The sequence below is a fragment of the Phaenicophaeus curvirostris genome, chromosome 5 (genome assembly GCF_032191515.1).
Source record: "Phaenicophaeus curvirostris isolate KB17595 chromosome 5, BPBGC_Pcur_1.0, whole genome shotgun sequence".
Lineage (NCBI taxonomy): Eukaryota > Metazoa > Chordata > Aves > Cuculiformes > Cuculidae > Phaenicophaeus > Phaenicophaeus curvirostris.
The window spans coordinates 34,021,766-34,048,138 of NC_091396.1; the positions used below are offsets into that span (position 1 = coordinate 34,021,766).

General features: G+C 35.8%; 1 protein-coding gene across 18 annotated transcripts in view; it reads right to left on the minus strand.

The window, feature by feature from the left end:
* Positions 1-26,373, minus strand: part of GPHN (gephyrin) — a 288,977-nt gene that overhangs the window by 59,651 nt on the left and 202,953 nt on the right. For 6 of the 18 annotated variants that reach the window (XM_069858250.1, XM_069858246.1, XM_069858249.1 and 3 more), the window contains one exon: positions 15,858-15,914. The exons of 4 other annotated variants lie outside the window; for them this stretch is intronic. In XM_069858250.1, the coding sequence (XP_069714351.1) occupies positions 15,858-15,914 (57 nt within the window). Of the gene's footprint in view, positions 1-8,172; positions 8,215-13,822; positions 13,895-15,857; positions 15,915-26,373 lie in introns of all 18 variants that reach the window. 8 more of the 18 variants (XM_069858242.1, XM_069858235.1, XM_069858238.1 and 5 more) reach the window with 2 other exon arrangements.

Sequence of the window (26,373 nt, forward strand, 5' to 3'; positions counted from 1 at the left end):
AAGAGTATGGGACAGCATACACATATGCTGTATGTATAAAAGGAAAGGCAGCAAGGTTCTGTAAGATTTTAGGGGCTGTTCAGGCTTATTCAAGATCATACTTGTTTTGTTCAGAGAAGCAGAATTAAATATAATACCCAGATATGGAGAGGACATGCATCTTTTGTAAGCTAAAGCCCATATTAAATCAAGACATAAAAATTATTGTCAAATAATTTGTGTACAACCTCCAAAACGTATTTCTAACCTGCACTAAAAGAATCCAGGTGGAATTTGTAAGAAACAAGACATCTCTAGGAACACCGCACTTAGGAAAAGAAACAGTTCTACTGCTTGCATTATTAGCTGAGAACAAGATCTCTTATTTGTTTGTATGAACATCTTCAACAATCCCAAATGCCCTGGAAATATCATCCAATTTGAGAAGTAGATAGTGTAAATAAAGGCAGAGAGAATAGATTTTCTTACCAAAGAGATACAAGAGAATGAGATTCCTGTTGTCCTTGTTGTTTGCCACAGAAATGGGATTTATTTGCATATCTTCATACAATCTCACATCCTGACAATCTGATTGATGAATTGCTTAGCCTGGATGTCTGAGTTATATCGTATCTCACCAGCATTAAGACTTTTTAAACTCCCTGTCCATTCCAGTTCAATCAGCTTTTTAAACTGTTGTCAATCAGATGGACTAAAAATATATGTGATGTATAGAAATTCTTGTCCGCAAGCACAGCATGAATTACTCTCTAAGCCTTGACATACACTAATAAAGTTGATATTTTAAAGTTTCATTTCTACTGTAAGTGTTTTGCTTTTAAACGGAACTTCAATTATTTTCACTTTTCTGTTTCTTGACCCAGGAACAGTCATTTTCAATGCAGGATTAAAATCACAAAATTTCCACATTACTACAAAAAAAAATCAAAACTATTTTTCTTGAACAGAATGAGCCTAAAACCAAGAATTGTCAAATACAGTCTTCATTCAAATATAGTCAAGCAAAGTTGGCATGTTAGTGACACATAATTTAGGAAGTATTAGATCAATGTTATGTGTGCAGCTCTTATTTTTCCTTTGATATGTAGGCATTATCAGAAAATCATAATTATTTTCAGCAGGTCTTCTGTGTGAGACAAGATAAGGCTACTTCATTTTAGTCTCTCTGTTCAAAAACTAGTCTCATGCTTTGCTTACTAAACTTCATCCAAACTCTCTTCTGAATGAGGAATTATTTAGTTATTGATATATTTTTATGTCATACTCAGTTCTGCAATATCAAGTGTCCTGATATACATAAAGAAATTTACTTAGCTTCTGCTGCTTTTGTTCCTTCCTACAGGCCTCCATACCTTTGATCCAAGGTCTATGGGAGTAAAAAAGCATCTCTCCATTAACCTTCAAAGGATTTTGAGTCAAACTTGTACCTGCTAACAAAGCTTATGACCTGCGTTTCATGCTTACAATCTATCTTTGTAGAAGCTAACTGAACAGGTAATATTCCTTGCACTTGTATGTGAAAAGAATATGAAGATATGAAAACACTAAATACAAAACCAAAACAATTGCAAGCTCCAAAAGTCACTCATCAACTGACCAGTGAATCTTCAGGCCTAAAGCTAAATTTCAGCTTTTCCATTGGTGTTTGCCAGCAATTTTGGTTGGATGTTTTTACAGTTATTATCATTCTAAAGTGAATGTTGAACTACTTTTAAACTATCTGAATAGGAACAAAACATATGTTTTGCCACATGGTCTGATTAGAATTTCTGTGCTGGCATAGCTCCAAATTAGTTGAATTTGGTTAAGCTTAACATTGTTATTTGAGCTTGGAGCATTAAATCTGAAGGGCTTCTTCAACTACAAGAGCAAAACCTAGTAAATACATTAACAATACTCATGTATTTGGTATATCTTATAGTACGCTTTCAAATATAAAAATAGTTTCAGTGTGAATCCATATGAGCAGTAAATACCAGTACAGTAAACTTCTGTATGGAGAGCTAGGTTTCTGCCTCTGAGTTGAGACAGAAACATATGACCGTATTTCTCTGAGGAGAATCCTTAAAGTGAAATCAGATTAATCATGGATGAATGACATGATGATTTCAGAGGGTTCATAAGGTATGGAAAGAAGAGACTGGAATTGAGCAAATGCTGTGCCAAGAACTATTCCATCAGAAATACAAATGTGGGAAAAGCATTTGCATTTAGGATTTTGCTTTGAGCCTCAAAGGCTCAAAAGGGTAAGATTCCTTTAGTGCTGTCTTGAATTTGGTGTTCCAGATTGCAAGATTCAAGCACAATTGCAACCATCAGCCTCCTTGCAGCAGTTATGTGCTTGCAAAAGAGAATATTAATTTGGCTGGGCTTCAAGCAGCAATGACTCTTGGAAATTCACAGAAGAGAAAGGGATATGGAAAATAATGTGAATAAGGACATTCACCCCTCTGGCTCCTAAGTGAAAAACTACATGTTAATTATGCTTAGCAAAAATCTTGCATTTGAAAAACTGGCAAAACAGGAAGATAACATAGGGGGCACTGATGGGAACCCACTGATGTTTGAGCTATACATTACTGAGACTACTGTGTATATCTGATTTGATTTCCATGTGTTAAAACAGACACTGCCAACTAAAGATACATGTAAAATAGTTCTCACACATGGCACTTTACATCAGTGACTACTCAAAAGCCATAATAGCAATGTAACAGAAGCTTTCTATTTTTCCATAGATTCTATTACTGAAGCTGACTCTGAAGAGTTAGATTGCTTTGAGAGCTGAACCTAGAGAGCAGTTGCACTGAGTGTTATTAGCGTAACAGAGTACAAACTAATGTCTGGTTCTCAAACTGACTTAAGTAGCAAAACCCAAACAAATAAACACTAAATATTTTTATGCTGGTGAGCAGCTTGCTGCTGGATTTAAAAAGAAACAGTGGTTGCATAGAAAGGAAATCTCACATTTATATCTAATCAAGCCAGTTTTAATACCATACCATCCAAGGTATGGCACAGTACAAGAAAATGGAAATAACCCTTCTTAATTATAAAGAAATAATGACAGGATTGTCTTTGGAAGGTTCAAATATAGGTTACACACATGAATCTAAACTATAACCAAATAATCAAAAGGAAAATGACATTCATAGTGCTCTGATTTGTTTGTATTTGTTTCATACAAGATTTCACATCTCTATCATAAGTCTGGGTGAAATGTCTCCCTGTTTTGTGGAAGAAGAAAGGGAAAAATTCAGAGGTGAACATTTAAAATTAAAACATAAAGACTTGTTTTGTCTTGAAATAAAAAGCAAAGAAGTTTAAAGTTCCAAATGGGGAATTTTTTTCTAAATTATTTGATATTTTGGAACATAGAAATGTATATAACATCATCTCGAAAATAACTGAGATTTTGTGATTTGATTTCTTAGTGCCTATGCTTCCTGATAGATACATTGAATTTTATTTATTCTCCCTCTGATAAGTACAGAGCTGGGATATTATATTATTATAATATCAGAATAAATTAACTAAAAAATTGCATTAATTGGCTCACTGGTTAGAAATCTAGATGGAAAGATTTTAGAAAAAAGAGTAAGAAACACCATTTTAAAAAAAGATGACAAACTATAAAGGTTGCCACATTCTAAAGCCAGCACAACGAAGCTGGCATAACTTCTTGGAGGCAGGAAAGCCTTCTGGAAGTGCTGGATTCAGAATTGACAAGTAGACAACAAATTCAAAATGCTGGGCTTACTGTGCACACTTTAAGGATGCTCTTGAATCTGACTGTCAAAAGCAGTCCCCTCTGACCTCAAGATATAAGTGGTCCATCCATCCTCAAATCAGTTGTGCCGTGTAATGCAGATTTACAGCAGTTATCAACAGTGGATCTTAACTGCCTGTACCCAAAATTGGATTCCAGGTCCTATGCTGGTGGTAAACACCTGAAAGCCAGAGTAGCAGGTCTGTCTTTCAGCACTGCCTTCTATTCAAACTAGACTACAAAGAAGATACATTCTTGCTCAACTTCAGTTCTAAAGAAGATTTGATTATTTACAACATTTTGTAATGTACAGTACATAGCATACTTCAACCTAGAGCATTTAAAAATCGTCCTGCAGTCTCTGAATGGACTTCTGAAGTCAACTACCTGTTGTAGGAAATGGTATTCCTTCTTTTTCTGTGAATACTGCTGATAACTTCATTCCCTGTAGTGGTCCCTGGTTTCAAGAAAGCAGGGGATTGCACTGCAGTAAACATTCGCAGCCACTATGCTTTCAACAAGCACATGAGTAGATTTCCTTCATTATGCTTTTAGCAAAACACATAGCACATGCAGGAACCAAAGGAGAGGGATAGAGAGAAGGGGAGAGAAAGAGATTGATGCTGGTAATAAAAAGCCTGAGATACAAATGAGATAAAAAATGGGGCCATTGTATAATACTACCTAAGTATTATTTTATAAACAAGGAGTATTTATAAATTAGGAGACTGTGGACTTTCATTGGTCAATCTGTTGGTTTTATATTTTGTGCAGCATTTTTTGAGATACAAGCTGAAGTCAGACTACTTGTAAAAACGTAAGTGACGTCAATCTGATTCAAAAATTTCTTTTGAACTACTCCTATTAAAAGAATAAATTACTATGTTTTGTAGCAACTGGATAATAAACAAATTATAAATATATTGTACACATACTATGATGCACAACTGCCAAGTCAGCCTAATTCCTAATTAATAGTTCTACTCTCAGAAAAATCATTTAAGTAATCTTGCTAAAATTTACCAAAATTACAGGCATGAAGTTAACCAGTTTTAATGAAGGGGGAAACTTTATTGTATATTTGAAATTCAAAGAGACTATAAATTTATCTTTTATCATTATACTATTTCAAAGCATTAAAGCTTTACTTCTCTTGCCACAAGGGAATAACGTTTTCAAGAAACTCACTTTGATTTAACTGAATTGAACCAAAGACTCCACATTATTGCAGATAAGTGGAATCGTTAAGATGTTGACTGGGGCTAAGTAGGTGTATAGTACTAATACCCCATAATGCCTGGTGTCCAACGAACTATGAAAACCTTTCTATAACGAAAGGAAAATCAAAGATTTAAAAAACTTTTTGCCCATTCCTCTCACATAGGCATCAGTTGACCATGTCCACAGTTTCACCAGTTCAACTGGTGACAATAAAAAGGAACAGGTAAAAATAAGCTTTTCCTAGTTACTGGACTCTGAGATGCAAAATAGCCTCTATAAGGATGTTCTCTATGAAAAAAGTTCAGGTGGCAAATTCTACCTCAAATTCTTCCCAATGCAGAATACAAAGATGCCACGTTCCTCTTCTGCTTGACGACATTTTACTTCTTCAATAAGAGACTTCCATGTAGCAGCAGAAAATAATCTCTGATAGTACAGTCGCTTTTCTTCTGGGCAATCTTAGCTCAAGGAGTGCCAATTAATCAAATTCTAGGGCTTTACTCAACAATTAAAATGGTAAGGAAATTTCTTATGATGAATCTATGATGTCTATTTTAAAAAAAAAAGATTTCAGAAATTGCTTGTTTCAAGCTATCTTTTCTTTGATCTTTTGCTGCAGCTTTGCCAGTAGGCATGCTCTTTTGAATTTTCATAGTATTAACTTTGTTTCTTGTCTGTGTTCCTGGTATCCTCTGGAGGTCCAAAGCTATTTGCTGATAACTTGGACATATACAATTAAGAAGCTCTGAACCTGATGCTTAGGCACCAGCTTAAGAGAAATATTTTATTGGAATAAGAATGACAGAAATTGGTATAGACACAAGACACAACCTTGAGATCCTTTCAAAGGTGTGGTCCTTCTCTCCCCTGCATATGAGACATCATGCAATACAACAATTTCCCCTTGATGAAAACTAATGTCAGGCTTTTGGACTCGATCTAACAATAACTCAGTTTGGGATGTTTTATACCACCTAATTTAGAGGTCACGATGTTATTTACTCATAGCAACCTTTCCCATTCTCCAAAATAATAGCAGATGACATTGAACGCTTCTGGACATGTATCCTGACAGTAAGCTGTATTTCTGAATGACGAGTCTCTCACAAAGTTAGAAACTACACTACATATTCTTTAGGGACCCCAGAGAATCTTCAGCCCCTCCTTCCATCTTCAAATAGCTACAATGGCCGCAGATATCGGCAGTTTCAATTGAATTGTTCCTTTGGATCTGTCATTGGCTCAAACAGTCTGCTCAGCTAGCAGATTCTCTACAACAAATTGCAAAGACATCCTTTGTAGACAGTGTTCATTAAGCTTTCATACATTTAGTATTCCAGGGTTTTTTTCATTTGCAGTAGAATCTAGCTGTTCCAAGTTCAATAATTGGTACTACAGCCTGACGGCTTTGAGAAGGCAAAAAACAGTGTCTGGAATCTGATCAAGCATGAGACCCATACAAGTTGACCAGTCATCAGCCACAACATTTTGGTTTGTATTTCCTTCAAAGACAGCAATTCCTCCAGGACATAAAAAGGACAAATGGCTGATATTGCAGACAAAGCAAGAGAAGTCCGGTTTCCCTTAAAGTGGCTTATTCACTTCATAACCTATAAGACCATATTTTTGTGAAATAGCACAGTTGGATTCCATGGAAACAAAGCGTCGTCAGGCTGAAATGCCTGTTGAACCAGTGCTTATCCTTAATTTCATACAGACGATTCAGAAGAATGGCTGGTTGAGCGAGGATGGCATTTGTCTCGCATCTGTAAGCATTAAAATTAATTTCTTGCTCCTGGATTAGTTTAGAAAAAAGTGTCTTTGTACGTGTATGAGTATAATATAACTTATTTATTCCATATTAGCATTTTGATGATAATTACGATAAAAACAGTGAGGCTTTCACACAAGAGAGTAAAGAGGCACAACGAACTGCAGAATATGTATCAGGTTCTTTTAAGGACACATACTTGTTTATCCTAAAAATGACTTATCTCCTGGTGGTGCCAGACAGCAATTATTTGGCTATGACAAAAAAACCTGGTAAGCACCTTTCTCTTAGAAAATCTTTTCATAAGACCTTTTGCCTGTACATACACTGAAACTAGAAAATAACTTACTAAGGAATGACTCCTTGAGAAGCTGAAGCTTTTGAGAACAAATTAAACACACGTCAGCAAGATATTGTGATCTTCCTGTCTATGGACATTCTGTGTAGGTGAATATCTTATGTTTGCACTTTGTATGATGCTCATCAATAGAGCATTCACATCAGGCCTAGAACTTAGCCCATAGGATGAGGCAGAGCAAACTGTCATTTTTTATGAGATCCTGTCAACTTTAAGGGATTCTTTTAAAATGCAGAATAAATAACTGTATGTACTCAAGACTGATTCAGTAATGCAGAGAACTTCAAGTCCACCTTTTTTACATTCATCCATTAATCAATTAAAATACTGTGCTGAAGCCTAATCTTTAACCAGTGGGTCACGGCATTAATTTGACAGTATTTTACCAAGTCTGGTTTTATTCCATTATGTTGTGATTTCTTAATATCTTTTTCTTTTTCCCCCATTCTAATTAAAACTGAACAATCTTTATTTTGCAATTCTTGCTAAGATGGCACCATACCTTATTATAAACAACCATTGTGAAGCTGGAATTGAATTATTTACAACTGTATATGCATTTTGGAAGGAAATGATCTAAGCCAGAGCTTTGGGAATTAATAACAAACCCCAGATATCATAAACCCACCTATTTCTAGACAGGTAATTAGTAATCACAATGTGATGGCCACCTTTACCAGTCTTTCCAGTTTCACTGACTGAAAATGGGCCAGACCAACCAGCAAGGCATTTTGCAGCCTGGACATGTGTAAGTTGATTGTTTTCATTTTAATGTAAGAGATAATTAAGGATTATTTTATTATATCCTTTATGCTCATATGTTATGTAGCTGTTGCCTAGCTAGACTACACATCATGGTAGTCCCAGACAGGTACAGTGATTTTAAAACCACGCTGAACATGGTTGCAGATTGATCATGCAAAATCTGCTCCCCCCAGCTGATTTTTCCCCACTTGTGCAAAGTGCAATGCAAAAATAAAGAAATAAGTAAATAAAACAAAAAAGTGTGATGGGCGAGCATGTTGACTGTGTGAGAACACGTGCAAAGTATACCTCAGAAACACTATAGGTGGATGAGCACGAAGGGAGCCGAGCCTGGTTGTGCAGTGGGGAAAAGAAAACATTGTTAAAAAGGAAATGGTGGCACAGTAAGGGTCTCAGAAGGTTTTCTGTACAGGTGGTTCCAACACTGAGACAGTAGCAGGGGAGTTATTTAAGTTTCCAGAACCAACTATTTCAGAAACTTCAAATTTATGCTTTTTAAGGTGGAAGATTCTTAAAAGAAGAAAAAAAATAGCATTGTATTTATAAAATATTTAAAACTAATGAACTAGTGATGAACCTGAACACAACTACCAATCCTTCCTACTCTGAATGACTGATAACACTATCCTTAGGACAATAAGGTATTCTAGGACATAGTGCCTTTTATTAAAACTATTAGTTTTATTCTAACTCTGAAAAGAGTACAATGTGAAAATCCATTGGAAGCCCTTTCTCCTCCCTGTAAATCTTTACTTTTTCACATGCTCAGAACCAGCACTTCAACACTGGAGGTATTTCTTCAATCTCAGTGCCCCAAAACCAAAAATAACTTGCAAAGTTAAGCAGCTAATGGCCAGACACAGGCCAGCAGAAATCTGCAGATTATCACCCTAAGCAGTGTAAAGTGTTGTGATTCTTGAGGGCCACTATATACTGTTCAAAGCTTTCAGCACAAACACAGGTTAATTAGTAACACTACAGTCTTACTAATTGCTTCATATTTTGTATATACAGGATACCCATTTTTCTATACTACAAAGAGTAGTATCAGTTTTGTCTTTTATTCTTTTCCCCTTCACTTTTGTTAGATTAATAATGAACTGAAGAGAAATGGCTGTGAAGAAACAGTAAAAGAAGCCTAATAAATTAAAATTTGAAAGATATGATTCTTATAAACACATTAAAAATCTCATCTTGATTTTTTTGCAAAATGAATTATCAGAAGCCGCAGCAAAACTTCCTTAGCTTTCAACAGAATTAGTATCTGTCCTGCAGTTTGGATGCATTTTTGCTGAAGGTGAACCTATAAATTTTTAGTGACCACTTGCTGATTTAAGTATTATCATGGACTAAGCAGAGAACATGGTACTCATAAATCTCTCATGAATATTCTTCAATCTCAAATGTGTATTTAATAATTCTTCAATGATACATAAAAATATCACTTCTGGGAAAATCCTAAAGTCACAGTTGTCTGTGTTCATTTGTCTCCTATACATATTTCTATACAACTGCTTTCTCATCAATGAAATTTTTTTAATATTCTAGAAATATTGTTGCTCCTTTCTGGCATTTGTGTATTTTGCTTGCTCTTCTAGATAACATTACTAAGAAATCTGAATCACTTCACAACATCTTAAATGTTCACACATATTCAGTACTTTCTTCATCTGATGAAATGTTTTCTTATAGTGAGATGATTTGCAGGAGGATTAAGGCACAGATAGAAAATTCCTTTGGACAAACAAAAAGAGTAGAAAAAGCAGTTTTAAGAAATAAAGAAAAAAGAGAACCCCTTCTGACACAGCAAAAACTGTTTCTGTTTCTAGAAACATTGCTTCGAAAGCTTTCTAAGAAAGATAAGGTGTGCTTTTGCTCACAGCAGGGGGTCTGCTATTCACCTAAGACTTTGGGATGAGTCTCTAATCAAGATCCTCATAAGTCATTTCCAACCATTGCTCCCATGGTTTGTCTTGCAACAGCATGGAAAAAGAAGAACCATTGGCTTCAGGTTTGCAGGTAAGGAAACATCTCAGCAGCAGTTTATAAAGTATCAGTGACAAGATAAACAGAAACAACAATGATGAGGAGGTTTGGAATCATACTCTGCAGAGTCTGGAAGAATCTGGCTCATCTTGTCTACTCACACTAATTTACAAGGGGCTTGCTAGACACTTCTGTACTTTTTTAATCTTTCCTCAGACAATTGCTGTAAGTAGAATGCTATTAGTTTCCATGTCAAATTATCCTGTGATCTAGATACCCATGTTTTCATTGATCTCTAGGGTAAAAACTTACCATTTGAATTTAGTCTTATTCCTATTAATATTTAATCACTTTAAATATTTTTTATTTTCTTTTTCATAGTGCCAGTTGTATAGAGGCAAATGATAATATTCCCTTCACTGATACCTGCATATTTTATTTCTCCCTATGCTCAAGTACACACACAATTTTCCTTAATCTCTTAATCTCACTCACTCCAAATTATCTTTTTCTTATTCATACACGTATGGATTCTCAATCCACCTTTGTCATTTTCTCACAATGATGAAATGGAAGGTATGCTCAAGTGTTGTAGTCTCAAAATGATGTAATGTTCTTGGGGAAAGGATTATGCGCATACCACACTTCTGCACTTAGTGACTGCCATTTGTTTTATTTTCATCAAGATCACACAATGAGACTATTTAGTCTGCTGCACACTTATAATTTCCTGATAATTTCTGTCATCGGTTTCCTGCTAACTAGTCTCCATTTTGGAGCATCTGTCTGATTGCAGCATTTTCTAAGTGTACAGTTATTGTGTTATTAAATGTCAATACTTTTCCAAGCTTCTTTAATGATTCTGCAGCCTATCACCTACTCTGCTTACAATCTTGTTGCCATATATGAACCATTCCAGTGCTTGTTTCTCCCAGTTTGAGAGAGGGGGCAGCTCTCCTTATTCTGTATGCTACCTGACAACCCCTACACATTATGTTAGGCGAAGCTAAAGTGGTAACATCTGAGCTGTTGGGCTCCTTTTCTCCATGAATACACAAGTTAAGGGTCCATGTTGTCAGTCACAGAATTTCCCCATTGTGAGAACAATTTTACACCAACTGAGAATCTGGTTCAAAAGCTGCAGGAGCAATTTGTTGTTGGTCTGAGGGCCTTATTGGCTTGACTCCGATCTTTCATGATGGAATATTAAGAACCACAAATAAAAGTTCCATAAATGTGCTCCCCCATCATGATCAAAGAACACTAGTACTTAAAGTATGAAAGAACATTGGATGCAGGAGACTGTAGACTCTGAGAGATACAGCTCTGTATGAAAAATGACAATCCCAGTTTCATTAAACATAATTTATGGACAGTATTTGGCCTCTGCTAAGAATTCTGAGAACATTTTTCTTGAACAATACGAGAATGTTTGATTTAGAACCATGCTGATTAAAAGCCACACAAAATTTGTTTGTCACAGCACTTGGGAACTCTGTGTAGAACTTCCTAGTTCTTAGATTTATTTTTTTTTCATGGGCTTTCCATAACATTATTCTGCAGAATTTAAACTTGCATTTAAAATTCTTAGCCTGCACAATTACAAAAAAAAAAAATCTTCAAAACACAGATTGAAGCAGTATTGCTCTGTTGAATTTCAGCTGAACTCCGCACTTTCAGGAAGGTATCAATTTTAGCAGGTATTATGAGTTCTAAAATATAAATGAGTCAGTTGTTTCACTGTGAATGATCTCAGCAGCTAAGGCATTTATTTGCTACAGTTACATTAATTTGAGCAGGAGGTGAATGTTGAGATATCCAAGCCACAGAAAACTAGTTTTTCTAACCAATATTTAAATTCAGCTTCAAACACTGGTCTCTGGGAGGGGTCAAAGGATAAAGCCAAGAAAAGAACTGCAGTAGTTGCAAGGAAGATTAATTAATACCTCTGGCAGAAATGAAAAAACAAATCTTAGATCAGGATAACTTACTTTGTAAATGGTTGTGTATTACCACTGGTACTAAAAGCAGTGTTTTAAAATGACAACTACTAAAAACCTCCAAACTGTTAACTAGCAGAATTTTTCATGCATGCTTTCAGCACAATTTTATTTTAAATATCTGTCAGGCTTTCTAAACTTCTGGTGGAATCTGGGATATTCTGCACAATTTCAGTGTTTCCTATGTATTCTCAATGGCATTTGAATTTAATCTGGAAAGCTTGTCTTTGCAATTCATCCTGGAACAAATGTTCTACCTTAATAGTATACAGAATTTCATTGTTACTTAAGGGGATGGCCATCAGACACTGAATGCTCCTGCTCCCACACCATTCAATGTTTGCCACGCTGTAGCAGTACTAACAACTTATATCTAAATTCCTTTCCAAAAGCAGTATGGAAGAGATGGAAATTATTTTAAAGATGAACTACTAAGAGATCCCTAATTACTCTCTTTCCAATTGTCCACTATTTAATAAGAATTTATTCTTTGATCAGTCTTTTGTATATGGACTTTTAAAACATTGCTTTATCTAAAACATCCATTGTTACAGCACAAATCAAAGCGGCAGTGACAAAGCCGTAGATTTTAGTTCTTATGTTCTTATACTTGCAATGTGTCCTGCATGTTTCAAGAAACTTAAAGGGCATATACAGAATAGATGGAATACTTCCTAGTTCACAATCTGACTTCCTTACACGGTGTAAGGTATGCCCATGAAATAACAGATAATCAAATTTATTTTATAGAAAGCTGCAATACATTAGCAATGCAATTTCCTTTTATTTGACCTGTGAAAGATTATAAACTCCGGGACGTCTAGTTGTCATTGTGCAGAAATCAACTTTATGGCAGATACATAGCTGAATATGCAAAAGCATCCAAAAAGGAGTAAAACTATCAAATCATTATCAGAATTATTTTGCACTATATAACCATAAGGATTATGCATTAGAATGACAGTGCTGAGAATGACAACAGTCGTACTGTATGGAAGACACAAACAGGATGTGAATCTAAAGAAATTATTCTGAGAATCTTCAATGGATAGATGTGCAAATGAATAAATGGTTACTAACTTTCACATCTACTATGCTCACAACTGTCCCTTTTTTTCTGATTTTCACTATACATTAAATTAGTGGCTTAAACTCACTTCTACAGAGTTGCTGAAAAGCAGATCTGAATTTACGATGTGAACTATTAAACACAATGTACTATTGTCTGTGTTGTTATGTCAGATTTCACTTGCTTTATTAAATACTTCTCTGAAAAATGGGCAACTTTATAGGGCTGTCATGACTAAATACCAGATCCTAATCCTTCTTTTTAATTTTTTTTTTAATTAAAGAACAAACATAAGAAATATGCTGCAGATATTTTTTATTAGTCTGCTAAATAAAAAAACCGGCCACAAAATTTTCATAGCTGCCATTCAAACAAATATTAACCTATTTTGTGAGATAAAATAGAGAACCAAAAAGATTAAAGGCAAAGACAGAGATACCTGTGAACCTGTATGCTTTTGCGTTACCTTATATCAGCCATAGTTTGCAGTTCAGGTAAGGCCACCAAACACATATGCAGATGATATTTTTTATAATTTAAATTAAGGATATCTATTTTATTTGTTGCTAAGTTTAATATTCAGGAAACTTCTAGATATGCAACTTCAGTTCTGGAAAGAGATCTTTTTTAGTTGCTGTAAGGCCAGGCAGTTTGATTAGCATTCATTAAAATGTAGTAGGATATTCTTTTAAACAAACCCCATTGATTAGGTCAGGTTTTTCACACACATTAAAATGAAACTCCAGCTAGAAAAGAAAGAAAACACAAAGGGAGAAAGAGAGAGAGAAAGGAAAAAGATGGGCATGAGAGGACAAACCAATCAGATTTGGTGTTACCAGCCAGCGGAAGTTTTAAAAAAACAGATCACCGAGTGAAATCGTACATTTACTCGGAGAGAGCATCCTTTGACATTGCCTTCTAGGTGATCTCTGAGCTCCTCCAGCTTTCGATGGAGCTACATGTAAACATCAGAAAATGAATTGAAAAAGCAACCTGTTCTCTTGTTACATTTTTTTCTTTTGTTATTTGTTTTTTGTGTTTTTCTTTTTTTAAAAAAGAAATTGTAGCATAACACATTTCTCACTGCCTCTGGCAAAACATCTCAAGACATTGAAGTGCTTTGAACAACACAGACATACAAGCTCAGTAAACTTTGTATCAGGAAACAAGGTATTTTGGTTGATTAACATGCCTCTTTTTTCAGTACAGGAAAAAATTGAAAAATCAAGAGAGATAATTCTAAAGCTACTGAATCTCTCCATTTATTTATTTGCTTATTTATTAGTTAGGCTGTGTTCTAGAATTTTTTCAATCAAAATAAACCTTTTAGAGGTAAATTTTCACGTTTAGAAACCTCAGTTAGGATTTCTCATTTTCTGTAAGGATATATTTAGACACAAAATCTAACATAAATATATTTTGGGTCATGAAAGTAAATCCTGGGTGATTAGATATTAAATTAGGTGTCAGTGTGTGTCCATGAAAATTATAGATAAGTCCCATCACCTAAATAAGCAACATCTCCTGCATATGTATATGCATTACACATCTAGAATTGTATGTGATGACACAATAAAATGTACAGGTCATGGTAATTATATACGCAGTTTTCAAAAACAGCATATAAACTGGCTAACTTGAGTTTTCCTCCATGTGAATTCAGTGGTCCTGAATGTCTCCCACTGAAACAGTGCCTTCTCATCTACACTGTAACTAAAACCTCTTTCCAAACCATAGATGAAAAGATTAAGCCTCACAGACAGTGAGGAATGCTACAGATGCCTCTAACTATAACTTATTTAAACAAATAGCAAGTGGCTTCTTTTTCTGTGCTGAGATCAATTTAAATGGTGGCATTACTGGAAAGATGTGAACAATTAATCATTCCCCTCCCCTTCTTTATGCTCAGTGAAATAACATTTTCACAAAGAGCAGTTGTAGAGCATTGTCAGAGAACGGAGAGGAAGGCTTGTCCTAGAACAAAGGCAATAAACTCACATACAAAACCAAACTAAAAGATCAAAAATCAAGAAGGCAGGAAAGGCGAGTAGAATGCAGAAGAAAAATGAAATAATTAGCATTTGAGAAAGTGCTGAAAGAAAAAAAGTGGGAAAAAAAGTAAAAAATTGTATAGTTGAAAACAAAGCAACTGTTGACATGGGACCTTAACAGAGTAGCTTGGACTGCATATTATCAGCATCTTGGTATAGATGATGCCCTGTGTTTTAAACCATTTATTAGGTGGTAACACTATGTATGGTGGGTACTGATTTAGATAGTGGCTTTTTCTGTTAAGTGCTCTAAAATTCAGTATGTTTGTAAAAATACAAAGAGGCAGTAGGGACTAATTATTAGCAAAACAGTGGCTTCATTCTTATTAGCCTCACATGAATATCTCTCTCTCATTTTCTCTTCATTTACTGATTTTTTTTTCTGATTTAAAGGCTAGGTATACATGAAATATTCAGCTCTCTTGTAATGGGATTTTGCAGAATTAAATGCAAAAAAGTGGGAGCACTATAAAAGTTTAATTATGTTTCAAGATGGGAAGCAGCAGTCTGAAGATGAGTAAGTCACTTCTCCATGTAACAGGCAGTTAAAAGACAACAAACAACAGTGATCAGAGAAGTGGTTTAATCATGATCACCAAATTACCGGTACTTCAAGAAAGTTGTTGCTATCTTTTATTTGTGGTGACATTCAAAGCTAACTAACTGGCAGCCTGCCTTCAGTAGGTTGCTCTATGTGTAGCACAGAAACAAACAAAATGTGACCCAACAGCAAGAAGAATACTCAAATAAAAATTATGGGATGGTGAGAAATGGAAAAGCCCCTTCCCTCCCTCACCTCCCCCTTCAAAAGGAAAAGTGTAGGCTATAGAAGAAAACTTGCAAAATAAACGTTAGAAACATATTTACTTTGAGGGATCCAACTCTACTAGCAACTCCTTTGCTTTCATCCGGCCGTCTAATTTGCTACAATGGGGGAAGATGGGTAAAAAAGACAGAAGAATAAAGAAAAAGTGAACTTAAAAAAATTTCCACACAATCAGTTAGCAGTACATGCAAGACATCAATTTGACTCTCTAAGACACCTCTAGAGGACAAAGACATAGACTCTAATTTCTGGAATAAATGATGCTTTATCATGGCATTTTAAATTTGCTTTGTGATCATTTTTATTTCTTGATTTGTTGATAATTTTTATTTCAATATATATCAATATATATATCTGGCACATACGTTGCATGCTAAATTCACTAACATTTTTTAAAGAACATATGTTAATTATCTGATTTGGATATGAAGAATAATGAAGTCCTAAAACTCTACCTAAAGAATAAACCCACCCTATACCTTCTACAAATCATATGATCATAGTATGCTATAACTGGGAGTATCAGGCCTGGCAAGTATCATGATTGATACCTGACAGAATGCGATACAGATTCTTATTGACCCAGGCCTAGAGACTGTAGCCGCTGCTATCAAGATTCCCAGTTAAAAATTATGCTGCCCAACCAGAAAATTTTAATGCCACACCAACATTAGATTTTTATTTTAAATATACCATATGCATAACCTCTCCCCCAACATCTCCTACCTGATTACTTTTCCTTTGTTATATAAGCTTTTTTCCTAGATGATGCAGAGGATGGAAGAAACAAATAAGATAGCTGCTCAGAAAGCTTCGTATTGTTAGAAGGAGGTAAAATAAATTCATTTACAGCAAAAGCTCTTTTCAGAATTGCTGAATCCAGCAAATAAACCTCTTTTACTGATAAATTAAACTTGTGTCATATCATTTGAAATAGAGAGGAAGAAGACAATAAAAATTACTTTAGGGACTTCCTGAATTGAAAGTTTTTATTATCTGATGGCTGTTTCACAGCTTATGTAAAACAAAGTCTGACACAACTGAGGTGAACCCTTTCAAACCACATTAAATATCTCTCCTCTAAGAAATTTCAGCAAGGAAGCCAAAGACTGAATGAACTATGCAAATTCAACTATACTTTATGTTCTCTGGGGCACACTAGCAAAAGCACAAGGTAGATTGCTCTGTTTGCTTTAACTTTACTTTTGCAGAATGGAGAAATTAATATTCAAAACACAGTCAACTGACTGTTTTTTTACTTGTACTCCATTCTCAAGAAAATAATGCAACTAAGCAATATATTGATTATTTAAATATTTAGTTTTGACTAGATGTCCACTAGCAAAATACACTGGAAACATTTATGTAAATTGTTGCTTTCCTTCCATGGTCTTACATTACTGCTTCCCTCGGGCTCTAAGCAAATTCTCAAGCAATTCTAGCATACTGATCAAGAAAAAACTGTCATTAAATAAAATATGTCTCCTTTACAAGACAGATTCAATTAAAATATATGCAGTTGTAACCCAGTTGCTATATTTTTTCCTAAAAAAAGAGAAAGAAGCCTCAAGGAGGAAAGAAAAGAACCTTATCTGAAAAGAAAACAACAGGAATTACAGCAAAGATACCTGGTCCAATATCCTGGTTGAGATATTAGCAGTCCCCAGACAATAAGATATAATCAAGTAGAACCCCAAGTCATGCTAGTAATTTGAAACTTTAAAAAAAAATACATTGAATTTTGTTTTGAAAAGTAAGAAAAAATAAGTGCTGATAATCTCATGTAATGACATGGAAGTAGGACATTAAGCAAACTACTACATACCACAGAAAAGTTGGACGTTGCAGCAACATGCATCGCCCTTCAGGAAAAAAGTTATACTTCTATTTCTTACCAAAGTGGGCATTGAGGTTGATCAAACTGTGATGAATGTTTAGGATTCAGTCAGAAATAAGATTGGAGCTATTAGAGGTGCATATTACTCACATTATTTACTCTTTCTTCAAAATACATAGAGAAATATATACACAATGTGTACATTGTGAGCAACAAAATTACAAATTATTAAAAATACAAATTACAAGGAAGCAGCCTAAGGTCAACTCTTGTTTTACAACCATGGCATGGTTAATATACATGATAACATCTTTTCTACAGGAACCTTGCAGAATGCAACTCAAATGCTTCTCAAGGGATGAATCAGAGTGATCTAAGTATTACCCAAACTATATTACATCTGTGATGGGAATGAAATAGGGGCCTTGAAGAAAGCTTGGGAGTGACTTTTTACAAGGGCGTGTAGTGACAGGATGGGGGGCAATGGCTTTAAATTGGAAGAGGGAAGATTTAGACTAGACATTAGGAAGAAATTCTTCACTATGAGAGTGGTGATGCACTGCCACTTGTTGCTCAGGGAAGCTGTAGCTGCCCCATCTGTGGAAGTGTTCGAGGCCAGGCTGGACAGGGCCTTGGGCGGCCTGGTCTGATGGAAGGTGTCCCTGCCCATGGCAGGGGGGTTGGAACCAGGTGATCTTTAACTGAAACCATTCTATGATTCTATTACCAAGAATGCAAGGGACAGTAAGAATAGAACTCAAATTTTTTTTCATGGCAAACGCCACAGAAAGGAACTAAAGTATAACCTTATAACTCCCTGGTCTGTACGATGTTCCAGAAGTTGACTGATAAACTAGTATTTCTGAAAATGACATGGATTGTACACTCCTTGTTTTTCAGAATCTCATCTAGACAGAAGAAACCCATCATAGATGAACACCTGTAGCTAGAAAAGATTGGAATGAAAGATGTGCACATAAAGGTTCTAAATCAAAAGTATGTATGTCTCTGTCCCCATCAGTCAATGTTGTATTTAGAAATGAATTCTTTAATTGTTCTACTACCCACTTGTAAACTGAAAACAATACTTCTAAGTGAAACATATGACTAACAAAAAGAACCTCAACAGTGACATTGAAAACAAATCTTTCTGGTACAGGTTTTATGATTTTTATTTTTTTAATATCACAACATAGCTAAATGAGTGGATTACGATATCAGGCAGGAGCAACACTAAGTAGTTAATTGCAAAATGTTACCTGAAAGATGTGAGGAGTTTGGAACATTCTGAATGAGGAGAATGAAATTACTCAATATAATGAAGAAAGAAATGTTGCACAGGGAACATTCCAGGAAACTGGCAGAGTATAATGCACTGATAGTTAATATAAATGCACTATATTCACATTCCTTTCTTATTCACAAAGAAATAATCATAGGAATTAGTAGCTAAATATTAGCTAGAAGTGCCCCATCCTGATCTGAGGAACAAGATGGAGTTACAATGGGAGTAGATTGAGATAGGAAGCTAGTGAAAGAAAACTTGGGAAGCAGGGAAGCCAAAACCTAGCAGTGAGCAAAGAGGAGTGCTCAAATATGCTTAACGGAATATTAGAAGATGAATGAAAGATTTAGGTACCAAAGAATGGACACTGTTTTCTAAGCAGAAGTGATGCATTATTATTCCTGTGCCTTAAAACAGAGACCATAAGAAATGTACTTCTTCATCCCTGATTTTAACTCCAGAAAAAAGAGTTTAAAAGACCTAAATTTACATATATTTAAGCCAGCAGTTATAGTCATCATAAGAAAAGAACAGCTCCGAAAATTGGTTAATCTGAGATTCTGGTTTTAGTTGGATTTATTTAAAGCAATAGCTCCACAACAGGAGAAATACTCTCAAACACTTAACACTATCCATTTCTATCTATAGAAATTCCTTATAGCAGTGGTTTGAAAAGATAATAAGTTCCTTACTCAGTGGCCTGCACATACACTGTTGGAATCATGTTAATCAAAATATTTATGAAGTTGTTCCTTTATAAAGCAGGTTTTTGGATGTGAAACAGTGACATTCACAAGTTTGTACCTGCTACAAGAAAAGACAACCTCCTTTGTTTTTCCAGTTCTACCTGTCATTACTTCCTTCAAGTTACTCTTTCATCTCAAAAAGAAGGGCATTATGAGCAAAACTGCGCATATGATGCTCCTACTTTGGACCACTTCCTTCAGCAGAATTCCACAACATACTGTAAATCTTCTCACCTTTCCACGCTTTCCCCCTCCCTGCAATGGCTGTTGCAGCTGATCAAGGCAAAATATGGAAGAACAACAATGGGATAATTCTCCAATGAGCTTAAAGTGGTGCTCTATCAGCATCCCTGGAGGTATTTAAAAGACTGGTGCTTAGGGACACAGTTTAGCGGTGCAGTTGGTAGCATTAAGTTAACAGTTGGACTTGATGATCCTAAAGGTCTTTTCCAACTTAAATGATTCTGTGGTTTTATGATTAAGTGAAAAGGTAGGTGGATGTATAAAACCAACAATAAAATGATCTTAAAGACAAATGCATTTAGAATACACAGAAGAAAAACTAAATTTGAATCATAATATTTTCACACAGCCTTCACATGAAAGGGCTTTGAAAAAATACGATGCTAAGTACATGGAAATTTAAGAGCAAACAGCAATTTACTATCAAATGTTTGGAGATTTCTCAAGCTGATATAGTGCATACAGCTAGAGAAGAAGGAGGTCCAGTTGTTGAAGGGAAACCATAAAAGCTATACTGTACATACCATTACACCATTCTCAACAAATTCTCTCGAACAAATTCTCACATAGTTCATATTAATAGAGAAAAGTATCACAAAAATGTAATCCAACTGGCAATGATTTTACATCAGCTGGCCAGAAACAAAAGACTTTATGTACTGGCCAAATCACATAAACGAAGTGAATCCAAAGGAGATTAAATCTTATAAAGAAGGGAAATGTTTGTGCTGACTCTAAGCAATGTTTGTTGAAGTTCATGGTACACAACGAACTGGAGATAAGTGGAAAGTGATGACATCCAGAAAAAAAGAATAAACTGTAAATATCCCATGGCTGGCAAGAAATAATTTTAATCAGTGAAGTAATTACATATTGCTTGTCAACACATTTGATGTTGTGGACTGGGACTGCCAACATCCAAATATTATATAATAAAATACTGATATGGGTAGTATGTTTACAACCCTTACTGGCCTGATACGGAGTATTTTCAAACAAAGGGAATCTAAGCTCCTGTATCAAAGACATACATTCTCAACCAATAAACATATTCACACCTATGCATTATACTGCAGTATGACATACGTGTTTTATTAGGGTTGCTGCAATATGAAAAGAGTAGACCTACAAAAGCATATCATGCATGAATGCTAATGAATGTCAATAAAACACCATTATCATGCCATCACACTACCCACATTTTTTTAAAAACTGTTTTTTTAAAAATAGTCACTAGTACTCACACTGTTCCATGTACAGATGTGGGAACAAACACACTGCAGATAGACCACTCAAGTGCTAAAAAGTAATGCAATTTTCTTGTAGTTTTAGAGTTTAGTATATTAATATCATCACACAAAAGCAAACGTAATGTAGCCATGTCCTTATGCAGAAGATATTGTAATACACTGGTTATTTTACACCAGTATATGGCAGCCTAGATATCTATTGACTTCAGTGAAACTTAATGGTCAGAAACCAAATCTAAAAGCTGGTAGGTAAGATGCACAGCCAAGGCAAAACAGACTACCATAAAATATAAACATTACATATTATGCCACTAGTCTTAGTAACTTCATGTTCTAAATCTCATTTGGACTGGAGCTCTGGATATATTAGCTGGGTCCTTACTTTCACTGTGCAGTTAACAAAAATACACAGGCTTTGTGTTGCCCAAGACATGACGAAATTATAGATGATGAGTAACAAAACTCAGTGGATGCTCTTGGCAGAGGCATGCCCAGCTCGATGGGAACGGTATGGAAATCATACAAAGGGCTCCCACTGAGCGTAAAGAACATTGGCAATCAGAAGGTTTAATTAGCCTGCACAGAACTGTGTGCCACCAAGACCAGACTGCTCCAAGAAAACTGATTGAGAACAAATTCAAGTATTTTATGCTTCACGTTATTACATAGGGGACACATGCACAAACATATAGGGACCAAGTTTTACAGTAAAGTTTCCAGATCCAGCTTGTCTCAGAGCATTCAGTCACATAACAGTCACAGACAACTCTCCTGTCACACAGTTTAAGTTCCCCAAAACCCTTCTACTCATTCTAGGCAAGCTTTCTCTCAGTTCTTCCTGACCACAGCCCCTTCTTTTCTCTTAAAGCTATTGCTGCCTCCTAGTTACTTCCTACTCTTTTCCAAAAAACTCTAAGCCCTGCAGCCTCATCACTCAAGAGCTGCAAATACTGCCTTGCTTTATACCAGACCTCTACCACTGAATCTTAGCATCCAACTTCCCCTTAATTCACTACTCTCATTACAGCCCCGCTTTGAACATTTTTTCACTGGTTGCTGGCATATTTTGCTCCCTGCCTATGCCTGCAGCCTCATTTATCCTCTGGCTGTCCCCACAAAGGGAAACAGAATTTGCACCTCGTGCTCCTGGTAAAGCTTTTAAAAGCCCAAACACCTGTCTCATACATCAGAAATCTGTCTTGGCAAGCAGGGAAGAAGCTCATATAAATGAAAGCATGGTAAGACCTAGATGGTGAACTTTTGAATTCTTTGTAGATTCTTTATTCCTTTCCCAAAGTGACAATTCGGTACTGAATGTGCTGCTCTTTTGTCTTGTTGTCCTAAGCTGAACTGAAGTTCTAAAAGCTGCAGCATACATAGGGCTGTTCATATTTCAGTGGAGGGCAGTGCCCTTTAAACATTTTTAGAAGTAAGCTAGCTCCTATCAAAGATACTTTGGCGGTCACAGTGAAAGCTGTCTCATCAATGAAGTCACTTAGAAGGGACCTGATGGTGAGACAGGTAGTTTATAAAGCAAACCAGCTAAGACATTTTCTCTCCTTGACCATGTTTAGAGGTAAAATTATGGAAGAAATGTTTACATTCAGGCTCAGCATAACAAGGAAGATCCCATCTTTCTGAAAACAGATGGGCCATTGGGACTTTAAAGGGAAGAGCAAACCTCTTTCAGGACAAGTGCATTTAAGGTTTGTTCTCAAATATCTGCTATATTCTGTACTTTATCCTTTTGACTAGGCAGGGCTGTGTTTGGAAAAATTCTATGTAAAGCTTCTTGTCATGTGTATTTCCTCAGATCTAGGCATCCTGAAGAGTTCAACTGTGAAAGGTAAGTGGAACGGTTGGAAAAGATACTTGGAAAGGGGGTATGCATTTCAGCTATAGGAAACACATGATTAAAGCAGTGAGACAATAACCTCGGAAGACAAAGATAAGGTGGAAAGATCCAGGATTCAATTCACTTTGCAGAAGCTTAAAACAAAACGACCTTCAAGTGGCTTAGATAGTAACAATAATCTGGGAAGTGACCAAGGTCAATCTTTGTCCACACAGCTGGTGCTGTTGAATGGAACCATTGTTCAAGGAGGTTGCCTGGAAACTTTGTAAAGCAAACAATGTGTTGCAAAGAACTGCCATGCCAACTCAGAAATCCTTGCTCCAAGGTACTCCTTACATTTTGAAAATCTACTCTTAAAAGAAAAAAAGCTGTGTTAATAAATAAACAATGGTTGGACTTGATGATCCAAGAGGTCTTTTCCAACCTGGTGATTCTATGGTTCTATGATAATGAATAGTGTAAATTTGAAAGAGAAATTGCCAACAGCTGGTTTGAAATCTTGCCAAACTTGTTACTATTTCTTATGGGGTGATTTCCATAAATCTTTTTTAGGGCATTTAAGTGGGAGGCCCAGTTTCCAGCACAGTCATTGGAGAGAAATATGTTCCAAATGTAAGTGCTCTGAATTTCTCATCTTAAGGATCTCAAATTTGTCACAGACTTTTCCTGTAAATACCTTCCTATAATCACCACTATTGCTGGTTTAAATAAAAAGCTCTTTACTGAAAGAAAAAGCTCTTTACTGAAATATATGCAGGTTTCAAGAAATTTAAATATCAATAAATGCCTACAGAAATTCTGGTCCAAAAACTTGCAATGCTACTGATAGTGATCAGAAAGATACCTGCTTCCTTTCCTTTCAAAAGAACAAATATACTCTTGAAGCTGAATTGAAGAAATCAAATTCAACCATATTCATAAATGCTCCCTTTAAAGAGATAATATGTATTTTGCCTTTTACAAAGAAACTAGACTGGTGAGCTTAATAGACATAGCTCAGTTCAGATATTAAAGGTAAATTTTGAGTGTAATAAATACGGACATTCATTTGAAACATTGTCATTACTATTAATTATCTCAATATATTCTAACACCTAACCTTGAGACATCTGTGAACAGCATAATATCTTCACAGTCACAGAACCCTGAACTCATATTTTAACATGTCATCAGAATTTTGTCATGCTTTGTGCTGCTACAGTTTATTAATTCTATAAAGGCAGAAATGTAGAAAAAATGAAATAAAATACTATAGTCTTACACAATCTCATCAAGGAACAAACAAAATTGGCTAAAATGATGGCTGATGTTCAGAATGAGACCATTCCCTCAAACACTACAGTGCCTTCTCCCTTTTTCTGTTGCACATAGAAAAAATAAAACGAGGGGAACAATCTATAATCAATATTTTACTAAACAAAAAGTGGCACAACTAAGTAAGAATTTTCTTAAACACAGGCAATACCCTCGGCACACACTAAATTCTACTTACAGATCCAGAATGCAGAATTGGATAAAGATTGATCTAAGCCTTATATGAATTACAAAATTAAAGACTTCCAAGCTACATTGTGAGAAAGAAGGCAATTAGAGGGATAAGCACACAAAGAAGTTGAATTCAACAGGATGAAACGTGTTAACAAGTTTAGAATGGCTGTTTATGAGAAGGCTGAACAAAAGATTGTGACTGTTCCTTTGATTCTAAAAACCATTAACTTTTCTATCACCTTCGTTTTCTCAATACCTGGTACTGTTTGTTGATCATAGAATCACAGAATATCCAGGTTGGAAGAGACCCACCGGATCATCGAGTCCAACCATTCCTATCAAACACTAAACCATGCCCCTTAGCACCTCGTCCACCCATGCCTTAAACACCTCCAGGGAAGGTGAATCAACCACCTCCCTGGGCAGCCTGTTCCAGTGCCCAATGACCCTTTCTGTGAAGAATTTTTTCCTAATGACCAGCCTAAATCTCCCCTGGCAGAGCTTGAGGCCATTCCGTCTTGTCCTGTCCCCTGTCACTTGGGAGAAGAGGCCAGCACCCTCCTCTCCACAACCTCCTTTCAGGTAGTTGTAGAGAGCAATGAGGTCTCCCCTCAGCCTTCTCTTCTCCAGGCTGAACAACCCCAGCTCTCTCAGCCACTCCTCATAAGGCCTGTTCTCCAGCCTACTTAATGCCTACTACAATTAAACAGGACTATTTAATAGAATGGAATTGGTATGTTATGGATTCCAATAATGTTTGCCAACCTTTCTGAACAAATTTGGTACAGGGCTTAGCTCAGCTCATTGCTTAAGGAACACAGTCTAGGCACTCTAAACTGTCACTTACTACACGTAGAACAGATAGAATGGAATCACACCAAAAGAGCAAGTAAGGCAGCACTGACACAGCGCACACATATTCCTCTGGTATGGTGGTACAGTGTGTAGGCTCAGCTGTAGTAAAAGATCATGCACACGCAAACAGTTCTTTTAAAAAAAGCCTAATCATCCTGAGGAACAGAGAGGCACAGAATGAGGATTATACACACCCACAGGTATATGCAAGTGCACTAGGCCACATACTAAGTAGGATGAGCGTTTTTTTTCCAGTCAGGAAATAACGCATGGGAACTTGGCAGAGGAATGCTACATAGAAAGCAACTTGTACCATTTTCTCAAAACCTTCCAGGGAAATACTTGCTAAAAATAGCTACGGTTCAAAAACTTGGGCAATCAATATGATGTAAGAATCTTCTTAATGAATGAAACTCCTGAATTCTGGAAGCAATGGATCAAGCTAAGTCCTAAAAGACATTGTCTTATTTTTTCTGCCTTGGAAAGACAAATAAATGAATTACTTTATTCATATTTGACCTATTGCTGTGCTGACATATAAATGCAAGGATAACATGATTCTGAGAAATAGTTTTTAACAATAGAGAAAGCCTACCTGGTTTGGCAAAAAAGATGCCAGAAATAAGATCATGATACACAAGAGGTACTACAAAAAACTCTCAAACTTGATGTAAGGTCAATGTCTCTTATGTCTTGTAGAAAGTATATTGTAAGCTCCATGCAAAACCAGATGACACATTCGAGAGTAAATGATCTACATGACCCTTGCCTTCCGGCTCAACCTGTTTTTTTTTAGATAAAAACCTAAATTTTTGGATAGTTGTTTTTGTTATTACATTAGACCAAGAATGACTTTGCAGTTTTATACTGTAATGGAATTACCTAACTGCTTGACCACATGAAGACAGATTTCTCAAATGATAAGCATTTTAATATGGATGAAATAAATTGAAAATGAACAGGTACTCAATTAAAGTAAGACTGATCTTGATACTTGT